At 45.7% G+C, this 16,373-nt stretch overlaps 1 protein-coding gene across 1 annotated transcript in view; it reads right to left on the reverse strand.

Moving 5' to 3' along the window:
- Positions 1 to 257: 257 nt before the first annotated feature.
- zfpm2a (zinc finger protein, FOG family member 2a) overlaps positions 258 to 16,373 on the reverse strand; it is a 167,088-nt gene continuing 150,972 nt past the window's right edge. The window contains exons 6-8 of the mRNA XM_065028025.1: positions 5,360 to 5,566; positions 4,338 to 4,562; positions 258 to 3,841 (exon numbers count right to left, since the gene is read on the reverse strand). Coding sequence (XP_064884097.1) covers positions 1,290 to 3,841; positions 4,338 to 4,562; positions 5,360 to 5,566 — 2,984 coding nt within the window. The 3' untranslated portion in view covers positions 258 to 1,289. The remainder of the gene's footprint in view (positions 3,842 to 4,337; positions 4,563 to 5,359; positions 5,567 to 16,373) is intronic.

Genomic DNA, 16,373 nt, shown 5'->3' on the forward strand with positions numbered 1-16,373 from the left:
TGCAGCGTTACAGATCCCATGATAGAATGTAAAGGTGACGATGTAAAAGGAATTTCCGATTGAGCCGACACATGCAGTGTTTACCGTGAATGCAGTCTCTAAAGCGGGAACATTGACTTTAAATTTGATTCTCACTGTAAAGCTGAATTTCCGTGATGCAGATTGAACAGAGCCCTCTGTCCCTTATATCTAATGTACACATCCACTACACTGATACTGTGTTGTAGCTTTGAAAGAAAAGACCAAACATCAATGGATTATCCTGAGGATTTAAGTTTAATTATGACACCACATCAAAATAAAAATTATTTCCAACAGTTCTGGAACTTTATTCCATCCATATACATGCATAGCAACAACGTTTTTTTAAGAAACTTTTTTTCTCCCATAATTAGGACAATGGAATGATTATTTTACATCAGTATCCCCCGTCAACCAACTTCCCAAACCAGCTTGTCCATCATCAACAGCAATAAATGTAATTCTTGTACAATTTTTTTTCCCTCAAATATATGCAGTCCCCCTCATAATACTGCTTTGAGTAATGTTCCCTCATTTACAAAGTATTGCATCGACAGCAAATTCTAGAAAGGGAGACCAAAGTGTAGTTCAGCAAACAGAAATATGAGTACTGTACAAGAATGTTGCCATCCTCCTGAAAACATCCACGTCTGAGTTGAAGAAAAGAGACAGGGACACAGCCACATACGTATGCTAAGCCAAGTGTATGCCAAAACAGAAGATGCAGCTGGATTGTACCTGGCTATCCCACCAAAGGGTTAAGGCCAAGAATCCCAGTCATGAATAGCAAAGCTGCAAATGACATTTAGGCATATACAAAAACTGTTACAGCAAATAAGAATAGACAAGTGCTTCAGTAGCTATTTTGTGTCTAAAATGCATCTCATTTGTATTCTATCGTTTCATTGAGCCTACATTACAGTGTAAATAATATGTGTGCTACACAAGAATGACTATACAATAACATTACAAACAACTCTGATATAAATTTCATTTGAATTTTAAATTAAGATCACTACTATTAATACTGATTGTAAAATAAATACATGTGAAAGTGGCACCAACTCTGGATTCATTTTTTCTTTTTTTTTCTTTTTTAACCAATGATTTGCAATGAGGTGTTAAAATGATGAAAGAAGAAGCCTCTCTTGATTGTCCACAAGCAGCGTTTAGAACTGCGTGAGTGATGCATTATTCCAGACACGACAGTGTACCCAAACAGAAAACAGGGGAGTGGGAAGGGACAGGAAAACTAAACAGGAACTAGTTCATTTCACATGCTCCGCAGCATGTGACGAGCAGTAAAACTTCTTATGGGTAATAAAGTTTGATAGGTTGTTGAATTGGATGTCACAGAGGCGGCAGTACTTCCCGCTGCCCGGAGCCTGGGACGACCCATTCAAACCCTTTGTCACCGTGGGCACCGTCTCCTCGGTCGGAGACTTGGACGCGGGCGACACGTTCTCGTTGGAGTCGGATGGGTTCTCCGCGCCCCACGTGGGTGAGGGGTGGCCGTCTTGCTGCTGGGGATTGTGGGATTGGTTATCCTGGTTGGGTGGGACGGGCCCCGATCCCGAGCGCTCCTCTGGCTTGTGACCGCCGTTGACTATCACCATGCCCCTGTTTTTGGGCAGCAGGGGCAGTGGCTCTTTGCTGGGGAGTGGGCAGCCGTTGGCAGCAGGCTGCTCTCTCCCCGTCTCTGGTCCCCCTCCATTAGTGCTCTGCTCCTGCTCGCTGCTCACCTCTCTCTCGCCCTGCATGACCAGCCCGCCGGCCACGTAATCGGTCGGCTTTATCCCGAAGTAGGGCGATATTTGCTCGGCACCTTTCATCTTCTTTATTGCGCCAGGATAAAGGCAGTGGGGCAGAAACATGTTCTGGTCTTTAGTCGGGATGAGCTGAGCCTCGCTGAAGGGCTTGAGACCCGGCACTGGGCCCATGTGAGGGGGGAACATTCCACCCCCATTCTGCACAATCATTTTATCGTTGCCGTTCTTCTCACATGGGCTCTTATCGTAGGCGTCATCAGGATTACTGCCTTCACTCTTCACCACGTCTGGGAACATGGTCTCACCACCGTGCTGCTGGGAGGCTGTGGCTGTTGTCACAGGGCAAAAGTTCTGTTTATGCGCAAGGTAGTTCTCCACTTTGTTAAAACTGATCTTGCACACTGTACATTCGTGATAGTCTAACAGTCTTTTGGGGGAGTTTGGCGATGTCTTGTCATTGGGGATCGGCGAGCACTTTTTGCTGAGATCGATGGGTGCGTCCAGCTCCTGCTGGTCCATAGTGGCATTACTGTTGGGGGCCATGATAGACTTGGTGACGGTGAGGGAAGCCTCCAGGTGTTTGGGGACCATCCCTGGGAAGACGTCACAGCGAGGGTGAAAGCGGTCGGCCAGGCTCTCCACCGCCTCCTGGGAGGTACAGGGGTTCGCCATAGGAAGGACCCCCAGGAACCCTGGCTGCCCAATGGAGGGTCCTCTCGGGTCCTGGTCTGGGAGACACATCTCGTACATCTTCCTACGCTTGCGGGTCCTCATGGTCCTCTGCATGGAGGGAACCTTGTTGGCGGACATGCGTTTCATGGGGGGGTCGTGACGCGTAGCACAATAGTACTGCTTGTGGACCATGTAGGTCTCGTGGCGGCTAAAGGTGATATTGCAGGCCGCACAGGAAGTCTGGTTGGGATCGTTGACGTCAGTCTCCACCAGAGGCGTGTTGGTAGGGCTCTTCCCCTCCACCGCCTGCTGCTTCCCGTTCGGCCTCTCCTCTACGCCGGTCGGGGTGGTGGAGACCTTATTCACCTGCCCCGGGAGCTCCTTCTCTGGGCCAGGGCCTTTCACTGCCCCTCCTGCATTGATCATGTCCAGAACACTCTGAGAGTTGACTGACAAACAGGCCGACTGCATCAGGTGGCTGTCGGTGACCTCAGACGGGTGGCATCCGGCGAGCATACTGACTGAGCTGTGGCCACTGTTGGGGCTCACGGCCTTGTCTGAGATGCTGGAGAAGTCAGGCGACTTGGTCATGTGCTGCCAACGACTGTTACAGTAGTGCTTTTTGTGGACCAGGTAGTTTTCCAGGTTGTTGAAGGTGATATTGCATTCGAAACACGTTGCCCCTTTGGGTATAAGGGGGCTGTAGATCACCGGAGGGTAGACCGTGTTCCCTCCATGGCGTAGCCTCCGGTGCACCAGCTCTGACATTTTAGCCAGAATCTCAGAAGCCTGCGGGACGACAGAAATGTCCTGGGAGAAAGCGAACTGGGACAGGAAGGGCCCCATGGGGTAGGTGGGGCCCATGTTATGCTGAACAGGAGAGGAGGCCAAGCGGGGGCTGGAGGGCTCAGACTTGATCCGGGTGTAGGAGAAGCTGGCCTTACTGCCCGGATGGCCACCGTCCCCCTTCAACCCTGACAGCATGGGCTTTTTCTCAGCCTTCTCCAGCTCGCTGTCGATGGTGGCGTCCTTGCTGAGGGATCCTTTGGGACTCTGGAGGGCTTCCTTCCGGTTGGCCAGCTCGACGCGGGCCGCCGCCTGCTGCAGGGCTTCCTCCGCCCCCCTGGGGGAGTGCTCGCTGTCGCTCTCCCTGTGAAGTTTGCTGCCACCGCCGTGGCCATGGTGGCTGTGTAAGTCCTGATGCTGCAAGAGTTCCCTGTGGTTCTGAAAGCTGATATGGCAGTGATTGCATCTGAAGGCGGCCTGTGACAGGTGAGAGAGGATGTGATGTTGGAACGTAATAAGAGAATCCGCCGTGTAGTTACAGATTGTGCATTTCAAGCTGGTGCCAGGGGGGAGCGTCTCTTCCATTTTGACACCTGTTAGGGAGATAAAAGGACACTATTGAGATTCCTCGTCGCCTTCCCACTCTGCCTTAACGTTAACTATGGCTACGATCAAAACCTGATGCATTATGCCAAGCTTACTCCCAACCCTCCTGATTTTTGGTTGGGCTGAAAGCTGAACTGTCAACTGCTTAAGCTGACAGGGGGATGTGTATATTTATGGCGCTAAGAGCAGTAGTTCACTTTTCCAATTATTTTACCTGACTAATGTGAAACTGACAGTGTCTTAATGACTGACAAATATTAAAGGTATACTGTTCTGTACTACTCACCGTGATTAAATAATACATCGGATTACCTTTAATGATAAGCACATCTCATGTCAACATCACTCAATGGTGAGATACTTACAACTAAATGAAAGCTGAAATAAATCTACATTTCGTCTACTTTACAGTACTTTACTAGTATTACTACAGTAGAAGCTCAACTACTATACTAATAGTACTAGCAGGACATCTCTACTCACCGCTGTGCGTGCTCAGGTGCATTTCCAGGGCCCTGGCGCTGGTGAAGCTCTTGTTGCACTGTGGGAAGGGGCAGATGCTGGGTGTCTGGTGGGGTCCGTTGTCGTTCTCCTCCCCTTGGCTCTCTGGCTCCCTCTGCCTGCCACTGCAGTAGTACATCAGGTGGGCCTGCAGGTTCCTCTCACTGCGGTACCAGATCCCACACGCCTTACATGGGAAGATGTCCTCTGGAGAGAGAGGGTAGAACACAGGGTCAACGTCAGGGTAAAACACAGGGTACAACGTCAGGGTAGAACACAGGGTACAACGGCAGGGTAAAACACAGGGTACAACGTCAGGGTAAAAGACAGGGTACAACGTCAGGGTAAAAGACAGGGTACAACGTCAGGGTAGAACGTCAGTGTACGTTTCGTGCGCACACAACAACATGCACACGTATGCACGTACAACACACACACGCTTCTTTCTCTTTATAGCTCTGATTTGATACCCAAAGCCAGGAGAAAACCCTGTAATACCCAAGCCTGTGATAGGACTGTGTCGATACCACTAGGTTGATGCCCTTTCTCAAGGGTAACTGAAACACTGGACCATCTGCCTGCAGCAGAGCAGCCTCCCTGTCGAGCTGAACCCAGATAGCCCTTATTAAGTAAACAAATGCACTATTTGCATGAAGCTTGTATTTTGCAATTAACAGGTTAGTGGGAGGCTCGCCTGTGTTTATGTGAACCCAAACAGAAGGTCGACAGCTCTTATCTCAACCGCTCTTAACACAGACTCATCTGGGTTAATCTACAGCCCATAGACGGATGGACAGACAGACAATTAGGGCTATGTCCAAAACGGCACCCTATTCCCTATATAGTGCAATACCTTTGTCCAGAGTCTGCACCCTCTTTTCTATAGTGCATTACTTAAAGTTTTGGCCTAAAGTAGTGGACTACATAGGGAATAGAGTCCATTTCAAACACAGCCCTAGGTGAGACTCCAGTACAGACTAGCCATGGAGTGTATTGTAACTCACTGTTGACGATGGCGGTGGGCAGAATGGAGGCCATGGCGGCCTGCTGAGGCAGGAGCTGGATGGTGTCCAGCAGTCTAGCCGGGTACATCCCCTCGCTCAGAGACATGTGGTTGATGGCCTGTAGACGGGAGTCAAAGTCCACGGCGAACGCCACTAGCTCCTCGCCCCCCATGATGTTCTTAGTGGTGGTACACCACAGCTGGCCACCTGGAACAGACAGAAGGGGAACATGCTGAAAAAGATAGTTTTTATCCTGTGTGACTCTGTTGGTAGAGCATGGTAGTGTTAGCCTGTGTAGCTTAGTTGATGGGTTCGATTCCCACTGGGGACAGTATTATATTATTATTATTGATGTTTCACCCTATAGGTGACTCCAAACTCTGGAGTTCAGAGGGTATGGAATTCCATCCAGAGGGACATGTTATAAGGACTTAATAATAATGACTATATAATGACTAAAGTGTGAAATCACAATGTCATACTTTGGTTAAAGTATCAGTAAGGAATGTCATACTCAGTGGGGTAAATTGTAGTAGGTCTTTGCATTGGGAGCTATACTGTATACTTCAGTAATATAGCATAACCTCAAACAGATCCTCTACACACGATCAGATGTTTGTGTTTAGGGATGAAACATCCCAGTGAAATCTTCTGAACATATTCATTAAGTTAGGATGAGAGAGCGGAAGGGGAGGAAGGGGTAGAGGAAGGTTTTTAGCTTAGATAATATTTATCTCCTGCACATGACAGGCTTTTCAGCTGCACTTCATTTTCCTTTGAAGAGATTAAAGTTTTAATATGACTATTTACAAAAATCTGTCTGGAGCGATAACAACAAACGATGATACGCTCACGCTAAATGGCAGAATTAGGACATTGTTTCAGAGAAAAGCTGGACAATTAATTAGGGCACTCTGTTAGCTTTCAAAGATGTGCAAACACTCCGACAGAGCAGCGTCAGGATGAGAGAGGACCTGTAATTTGAGTCCAGCTGTTGTGGAAAGAAGGGGCGTTGCAGAAGAGAGGGGAGAGGTATGAAGGGTAGAACAGAAGACTAACTGTACCCCACTCATAGTTCCATCCTCCACACTTTAGAGAGACACTGATTACAAATGTTTACACAAAACGTATAAATCACTGGTTTTAAAGGTCAGTGTAGACAGGGTTGAGGTTTTCAAGTGAGGCTCCCCAACCCAGGGAGGAAAACTGAAGAGTAACTGCTGTAGTTACTTTGAAATGACATGATGGAATGATTGTTATGAAGCCTAACTTCCACACCAATCTGAGGATGTATCACTCCTCTCTGGTACACCTTCCAAGGCATTCCACCTCCCACCTGACGCTGGTCATAACCTCGCTACTCTCATGAACACATTTCCCAACCTTTTCATTACATTTATGTCAAACAGCACTGAAATTAAACACTATTATAGAAATGAGTCAGAGGAGTGGGAGCAAGACGTAGTAAAATATGCCATCTTTTAAAGTCCCATTTCTGTGTGCAAGGAAAGCTCTGTCTGTGTGTGTGTGTGTGTGTGTGTGTGTGTGTGTGTGTGTGTGTGTGTGTGTGTGTGTGTGTGTGTGTGTGTGTGTGTGTGTGTGTGTGTGTGTGTGTGTGTGTGTGTGTGTGTGTGTGTGTGTGTGTGTGTGTGTGTGTGTGTGAGTGGCAGGCAGCACTAGCTCCTTTAAAGAACAGTGCCTATCTGCTGGCCAATCTCCCGTGATGAGAGACACACTTCAGGTCCCTCCACTTGAGCGCTGGTTTTGATTCTCTCTCACCACACACAGCCTGGAGAGGCCCTTTGAATTTTATCTCCTAATTAAAGTAACAAAACTCCACTACCGTCAGACAGAGTTACCATCAAGGTAGATACTAACTGCCAGCGAGCAGCCACAATGGGGGCAGGTGGGGGGCAGATCGTCACTACTCACCATCAAAAGTTTAAATTGGTAGAGATTCCACTTCTCAGGTTCTCGGTTAACAAAGAGAATGGAGAAAAACACCCTGATACTGAACTCACGACAGACGTACATTTTCACTGTCTTTGAAAACAATTTCTTAAAGATGCTCTGAATTACTGCAAGCCTTCCACTGCTAATTGCTAATGACTGTTAGTACTAACCTACAATGCAATTCACCTATGAAATATGCACAGCAATGTGACTCCTTCAGCCAGCCACACTACAGACACCCATCTGTCATCTGTGAGAATGCTGGGGTGGTGTTCTAAAACACAGAATAGTGACTCAGACAGAATCATTCCTGCCTCAGAGGAGACCTCCACCACCAAACTCAGGTGGAGGCTTAGTCCCAAATGACACCCTATTCCCAAATTAGCACACTATTTAGACCAGAGCTATGGGCCGTGGACACATGTAGTGCTCTAAATGGGGAATAGGGTGGCATTTGGGAAATACACATAGATGGAAGCTCAGGAGATCCCCTGAGATCCACTGGAGATCCACTGAGATGTTGCTCTCAGGGCATCACTGTACACCACAGTTCTTGCTTCCCAAGCTTGGTCTTGATGGAGAACCAAATGATTTGTTCTAGGCCAGCACTGACACACACAAATGTGCATCCCTTTGGGTTCCTAGGACAAGGATTGGGAAACACCTCTTACTGTACAGAGAGAGGGGCAGCAAAGGCAAATCATTTTGTGAATACTTCATGAAAGTTTATCTGTATCATACTGGCCGCTTTTTGCCAATTTTGAAAGTGCACAGCCCACAAGTAAAACTGGGGAAAAGGCTAAAAAGTAGCAGCTTGTGTGATTTGCACTGTTTTGCCTGTTAGCGAGCTAGCTCTCTGCAATGAGCTGCCTGCCTGGCTTTGTGCAGCGGCCAATGCAGTTGGAATGAACGCTATTGTGCTGAATCCTCCTGCAGAGCACCTGATAAAAGAATAAAGAACTATGACATATTCTAAAAACAATAGAGGAATTAAGGAGAGACAATAGGCCAGCTGCTTCATTAAAACAATCAAAAAACCGCATCCTGTACCTAGTCCAGATAATTAAAAACACTGCTTTGCTTTCTCCATTCCCCCTCCCTCTCTCTCCCTCTCCCCCCCTCTCTCTCTCCCCTCTTTCTCTCTCTGCCCCTCTCTCTCTCGCTCGCTCTCTCTCTCCCTCTCTCTCTCTCTCTGCCCCCCCTCTCTCTCTCTCTCTCTCTCCCCCCTCTCTCTCTCTCCCTCTCTCGCTCTCTCCCTCTCTCTCCCTCTCCTCTCTATCTCTCTATCTCTCTCTCCCTCTCTCTCTCCCCTCTCTCTCTGCCTTCCTCTCTCTCTCTCTCTCTCTCTCTCTCTGCCCCCTCTCTCTCTCTCTCTCTCTCTCTCTCTCCCTCTCTCGCTCTCTCCCTCTCTCTCTCTCTCTCTATCTCTCTTTCCCTCTATCTCTCTCTCCCCCTCTCTCTCTCTCTCTCTCTCTCTCTCTCTCTCTCTCTCTCTCTCTCCCTCTCTCTCCTCCCTCTCAATATAATATTCACCAGCTCTACATTGGGCCGGCGACTGAGGCTCAGCTGGCCTAATGCCCATTCCTTCTCTTCCCCTTTGATGAATGCCGTATTTGAACATGTAGTTGAAGATGAACATATGACAGAATTCAAGAAACAAAATGATGAGAGGGGGGGAGGTGCATCGTATATGTAAGTACTTTCACGAATCAAACGTCAAAGGATGAATCGTATGGGGAAATAAGGCACATGCACTGTACGTCCCTCCTCCCCAACTACAAACTCCAGAGATTTCAAAGTCACACATCAGAGGTCATTTTACATTTCTTCAGCTTTAAATGACAATGGATGTACAGTAAAGTAGCCTATACAGCAGAAGTGTTCCATTTTTACCCTACGAGGTCCAGAGCCTGCTGGTTTTCTGTTCTACCTGATAATGTATTGGACCCACCTGATATCCCAGATCTAAATCAGTCCTTGATTGGAGGGGAATAATGACATTGAGGGCTAGACATTTACATTCAGCAAACACTCTTATCCAGAGCAATTAGTATTAAGTGCCTTGCTCAAGGGAACGTCGGCAGATTTTTCAACTAGTTGGCTTGGGGATTCAAACCAGCAACCTTTCGATTATTGGCCCAACGCGCTAACCACTAGGCTACCTGCCACGCTAGTGTAAATGTGAACATGGGCCACCGTGGCGGGGAGGAACAGACAGTATAAGATACTCGAGGTTATGAGGAATGGAATACATTTGCTCCTGCCTGCACCACACCACTGTCCATATCTTAATGAAAACACAAACAAATCTCTCCAGCCTTGTTGCAGTGAGAGAGCTGGGAGGAGACGACAAAGCAACACACATAACAGAAGGGTTTGCATAATTAAACTGGCCTGCAGACAGGTATTCAAATGTTTGTGTGTAAACAGCACGACTCTGTAATAGTTTGCTGTAAAATGCATAGTAACGCACATCAGCTCTCCCATCTGTCTACAACACAGGCCAGGCCCACTGCACATTATGGGGCTGAGGGTGGCTTTCAGCAAACATACAGTAACCACATTGTATTCTATGGATTTGCAGCACACTTTTGAGACAGGACACTGTAACCATGTGGTCTCTCTCCTTGAGGAGCTGTTTCCAGGAGCTTGATGGTGATTTGCAAACGGCCTGATTATTTCAGGCCCCTTATCCTCCCTCTCTCTCTCTCTCTCTGTCTCCATCTCTCTCTGTCTCTCTCTCTCTGTCTCTCTCTGTCTCTCTCTCTCTCTCTCTCTCCCTCTCTCTCTCTCTCCCTCTCTCTCTCTCTCTCTCTCTCTCTCTCTCTCTCTCTCTCTCTCTCTCTCTCTCTCTCTCTCTCTCTCAATTGTGAAGTGATGGTGGTAAAGCCGGAGGGCTCAGTGCTTTTGTAATTAAAGACCTCTGGTCTTGTCTCCAAATCAGCCCAGACTGTTGTTGAACGGACGGCTAACCAGGGAAAGCCTCCTGGCACCTACAATTTTCAAGTAGCTGCCTGCCTGCCATGTTTGTTAACTTGTTCGTGGTTTAAATGTTCTATTAACCTAGACTGTGTTAGCCCGTTGAGCTAAAGCCTAGAAATTATCTCAGGAAGCTAACGCAACTCTTCAGGTTTCCGTCACAAGGCTACTAATCACACAAGTATGGTTCACTAAACCATAAACATAAATCATATTAAGTGCAATGTCTACATTATTAATATATGGAACTAACAGAAGACAATTCTCATACTAACAACAGCCTATACCTACAGAAAAACTAAACAAACTCCTCTTCTCATGAATAACAGCAAATATTGAGAGTGTTTCTGAACAGACAGGATGGTGATATGGCAGCAGGCTGTCAAACCATCAGGTTAAGACAACAGCCAGAGAGCAGCACAGACAGGCTGAGAGAAAGCTGAGTGAGACTTCCCATGGCAGAGTGAATATGAAAAGTCACTAATGGGTCAAACAATCCTATTGTTACAGGGTGTGGTGTGGAATAAACTGCAGTTAGCAGACTATAACATTATAACATAGATTTGAATCCTCTTATTCTCTGCTCACTCCGCCTCCCATTCTGATGATGTTATTCTGGCCACCACTAGAAGGCGCTCTTCTCATGCTAAAATGCAACTCCGTATGCATGATATCGTGTTGATGCATAGACACCCTACACACGGCAGCATGTCAGACTGACTCCGTCCATACGTTCAAGAAGGTATAGAATGGGAAGCACTCTTATGACCTTCATTTACTCTGTTTCTACAGTGAAAACAAGTTGTTCTGAGACAATGTATATGATGAGGATATTCATCATATCTAAGGTATTATGACGGTTATCGATCTGTTGTACCAGTCATCACGTTTGTGAAAATACTAATAGCCTAGGAGTCAATTTTGTGCAGCAATTTTGAGGCATAAAAATAATGTATTGTATTGACAATATCACTGGTTTAAATGAGCATGGTTGAATAAATAATAAATATATAACACTACAGTGTACAGACTCATTTTAACATCAAGTGTTTTGCAGATGATAGCCAACACTGAAAGCTCATGGATGGCCTTGAGCAAATGGCACAGGGGTCAGAGTCCCAGGAGAGTGTCATACAGAATCCCACTGGTACACATTCATACCAGGTACAAAGACACTAAACTACAACACATCTCAGAAGAATCATATTATTTCAGTTAACATATATTCAATATTGTCATTCTGAGTTCTGGAACAAAGAAAATCTGTTTCAAAATTCCTAGTTTCCGGCAATGATCTGATTGAGTGGATGATTTTGCACAGTGTAGAAATGAGATGCTTCCTTTTATAATTAAATGATATTTCTTTAGCAAATCTCTGGAGACGCATGAATCTGTTTCATTGCACAGTGAAAATGATATTGGCAAGTGCCTGTTTGTCTGGTAATATCACTGAGAGAGAGAGAGAGAGAGAGAGAGAGAGGGGGGGGGGCAGAGAGAGAGAGATAAATAAAGGGACAGCGAGAGAGAGAGAAAGAGAGAGAGGGACAGAGAGAGATCTAAATGTGAATGAATATGCCAAGTTTTTATAGGTCTATTAGAACTGAGAAATTATAAGGGAATTGAAAAGATGTTAAATGCTACATTTCTTTGATTACAATTTATATAAAAATAGTATTTATTGAAACGAATTGGTGCAGTGAGATATAAACAATATAAAGTAAATTGTTATATATATATCAAAATTATAAATGACAAATATGTGAGCCAAATATGATAAGAGACTGCTGTGAAATGTATTAAAAAAATATAGTGAATATAACAATCTCATAATGACACAAACACTTTCTGTAATTCTGATAATACATGATCAGAAATGTATAGTTTAATAGTTTTTCTGAACATTACACTACGGACACTAACACATTTCAAAAGGACTTTTAGATTCTCATGGGTGTCACTTTTATATTTTATTTCTAGGTAATAACATTACAAATTCCATGAAACAATGCTAAAACCCTTACGGACTTGGGCTAAATGTTCTAACCAGCACATTTAATGTGTGGTGCACAACGAGGACCACTTTTGGAAAGGGTTTTAATTCAAACCTTTAAGGGGTATCCTCTGGGTTCACATTGTACATTTAGTTTTAATGCCATTTACCAAACAAACCCACCCTTGTCCTCTAGGTTTCCCAGGTCTAACTGTGCTGTGTTCTCTCCTCTTCCCGGGCTGGGTCCTGGTTGTGGCCAGGCGACATGTGTTTACTGGGGCCCTGCTGGGGGCCTGGGTCTGGCTCTCTGTCCTGACCAGGCTATGTGTTAATGGGACGTGGAGGTCCCTGTGACAGGCCGCTGCTGTGTTGAGCACCACCACCAACACCACCACCACCCGGGGCAGAGCCAACTAAGCAAAGCTGTCCCAGAACCCCAGCTGTGGCCCGGTGGCCCACGTCCCCCTTCCGATCATGCTACTCGGGGAGGGAGCAGGTGAACGGCGGAGCTCCAAAGGGAGGGCCAGGGACTGGGAGAGAGACACAAGGACGCAGCGCCTCAGTAGCTACTCCAACATGGCTCTGTCCCCGCGCCACCACGCACCACATGGCCTGCCTGGTACATGGACGCTAGCCCTAATGCAAATGCCCTAACACCGTTTCAAATGGGCCACTCTCCTTTTTGGAAAAGGTCTGTTTGGGCCTTCTGGCGATGAGAGGGGGAGATGAGAGATGCACCTGCCTAGGCTATCAACCATTTTGGAATGTTGGGACATATTTTATCTGATCTGGGTGAGAATGGAACCGGAATTTCCAAAGTTGTGGTCTACATGAACTTGATGAGCAAACTAACATATACTGTGTGCTGCAAAGGTTTCTGTGCAACCTCCTCTGAAAGAAAAACAGAGTGGGATTGTGCCTGCTGTTGTTCACAGAGCCCAGCGACAGACAGAAAGACAGACAGTGAACAGAGACAGAGTGAAAACAGCAACACGGCAGCACAGCCTCCTGAGTCCAGGCGCCCACCACCACAACAGCCACCATAGCTCCCGCCATCCCACCCTAACATGCCCTCTGCCTCTGCACCCCTGTAATTCTACATATTGCTTAAACTAAGCGCTAATTACATTTTCTGTCAGTTTGCAGGAGAAATAAATAATCTGTAGCTAAAAGGCCTAATTGCGTTTGTCACATTGTGGTCTCGGTGGCTGGTGCGATGGGAGCAGCAGCCGCTGGCCCTTCCTCGTTGCCATTCTGTCGTCCTGGCAAGGCCCCTCACTGCCCCAGGTATCGCCACGCAGCCATCTGGAGCCGACATCTGTCCCTCTATTGATCACAAGGGTTTAGCACTTGATCAAACAGACTGCGACAGGATATTGCTCTTTTCCCCACAGAAAAGGCCAATCGCTTGCGTGAGGGTAATAGAGTGGAACTGAGATACGCCACCAGCACGGCGGGCAGGCAGGCAGCAGCGGTAGTGGCAGGGATGGCAGGAGTGAGGTGGCCGAGCCACTACTGTCCAATGCCAGTTTGAGCCAATAGACCAGCCACACTCTCTCTCTTACTCTCTGCTGCTGCTGTTTCAACAAAACACTCCATTTTAAAGTGTGAGAATAACTCAAGCTCTGAAGCTAAATTAAAACTATATTAGCCACAATTTTCCACTTCAATATTTCCCACTTCTTTCCTTTCCTCTCTGAAAAGTGTGAGATGTTATTATGAATCGTTTTAGTTTTCAAGTGTTTGTTGAAAAGACTCAAATGAAAAGCGACTGGCTCTGATAATAACAAGCGGGTGTTTGAACCTGATGAGAATCAGTACATCACGTTCACGCAGCATACAGGTTTCTCTATCTGTGAGACAACACCTTATTGAAACGTTGAGGGAAGATGGATGCCAGAACAATATGCTCCTACTGTTACATGAAAACGCACCAGACGCTGTGTGATTACTTTTGTTTCCTGTAGAAAAGAAAAAGTTCAAGTGCAGAACTATATGAAATAATAAAGCATTGAAATGACCAGTATTTAAATAAATTATCTACATATGACAGGAATAAAAATGAATCCTTGAAAATATGGTTTGAGAAAATACACTGAATTTGGAACACATTAAATAAAATCATTTTTCCATATTAGATTTCAACCTAGAAAATACCAGTTCACAATTATAAAAACAGAGGACAACAACTGTAACACTTCAAAACAATAATATAGAAGCTCATGTGTGATCTTTTATGCTATTTCGTTTAATGGTATGTAATTGGACAGAGGATACTATAGTTCCTTAGGAATAATGCTTTTTAACTTGTTAACCTTTATGAATTCCTTATAATGTGTATAATATGATATTATAATATAATATTTATAATATGGTATGTCTCTCTACATTTTCAACGGACTCTTCTCCAGCATTCCTATATCCCACTGCAGTTAAAACAAACACACTTGAGCCTGAGGTGACCATGCAGTGTGAAGCCTAGTCGTCTGTAGAGGCTGTGGATGGAACCTAAAATAGCTCTTACGGATCAGGCATGCTTGCAAAGCACTACTTTCTAGCTAGCTAACATCATGTTTAGCAAGTATGGACAATTTGATAGGATGTGAAGGTGACATTTATTTCAATATTGTGGCAATATTGTGATTGTTCCTTCCTGTGAAGAGAGATATGATTCCCCTTGCCTACAGTGCTGGGATTGTCCGTTGGAAAAAATGATGCAAATTTGGGGATGAGGCAACTAATTTCTTCCCTCCACCTCTGTCTCTCCTCCTCCCTCCCCCTTACCCCCCAATCCTCCCCCGACATGAGATTTCTGATTAATCGTGTGACCGCCCCTTCGTTTTGCATTTTACACAATCTCACAGCGCCACAGCGAGATGTGTGAGGTGTTTGGCCACTTTTGGCACGCTGAAAAGCTGTAGCCCAAGGAAGAACAAGTCAGTGGAAAGTACGAGGGGGGATATGACCAGGGGACGTGATACAAAATGATCAGCGAGTGTGTTTTCCTGTTTGGTTTTAATCTACATTTAATTAAATTCTTATCTGCTGTGTGCTTATGGCTGCATTTGAATGGCGAGACTGCATTCATTATGAATGGTAAAATTGAACTCAGTACATTGTGTGTGGCCCAATAAAGGAACAAGACCCTTATTGCACTCTGTGCATGCACAGCACAAGCTCCGACAGGCATGCGGAAAAAATAAGTCAATTAAGATGGGTCTTTAAATTACTGCTGTTTCAAAACAAGAGGAGGGAGCTCTATAATAGAATCCTGACAGGGGTGAGCACAGCCGACTGTTGTTAATATACAGCCCATTTGATAGAGCCAATTATATCAGCCCGTTTATTATGGAGTACACCGTCCACGTCCAGATTTACTGGGTTGGTCATGATAGTTCTTAATCAGTTCCGACGGGAAAGTTGACTTGTGACAATGGAGGGGTCGAAAGACATTCCGTTTATATGGCTGTATAACAATGTGAATTCTATGAAAAGATTTGATGGTGTTTATCTAGGTTAAGTGGGGGAGAAAACAAAGGCCGGCAACAACAAAATAAATGTCAATAAAAACATAAACAATTCACACACACACACGCGCACGCACACACACACACACACACACACACACACACACACACACACACACACACACACACACACACACACACACACACACACACACACACACACACACACACACACGCGCACAGGACCTCCATGGGTTAAACCCAAGGCAGCCCATCTCTCTTGAAAATGCACGAGACCATTGTGTAAAAAAAATAGAGAAAAAAAAAATCAGAAGCTCCATATTGTAATACTATTGACAAAAGCACACAGCTTATAACAAGACGCAGCACTTCATAAGCTAAGAACAATATCCCATAGGCAGGCAGCAGCGCCCTGGAAACCGCTGGAAATAAAAGAACCCTGAGCCTATACTACAAAGTTGGGCCTGACAAAATCCTTAAATCTTTCCATGTTTGCTTATTCAGAACGTAGTGGGGGAGACGGAAGCTCCCTGCTGCCTGGCCATGTTTACAGAGCTGTTACCATCTTTAGGCCTTGCTCATCCACAGATCCTGACACACGACG

The sequence above is a fragment of the Oncorhynchus nerka genome, linkage group LG14 (assembly GCF_034236695.1).
Source record: "Oncorhynchus nerka isolate Pitt River linkage group LG14, Oner_Uvic_2.0, whole genome shotgun sequence".
Lineage (NCBI taxonomy): Eukaryota > Metazoa > Chordata > Actinopteri > Salmoniformes > Salmonidae > Oncorhynchus > Oncorhynchus nerka.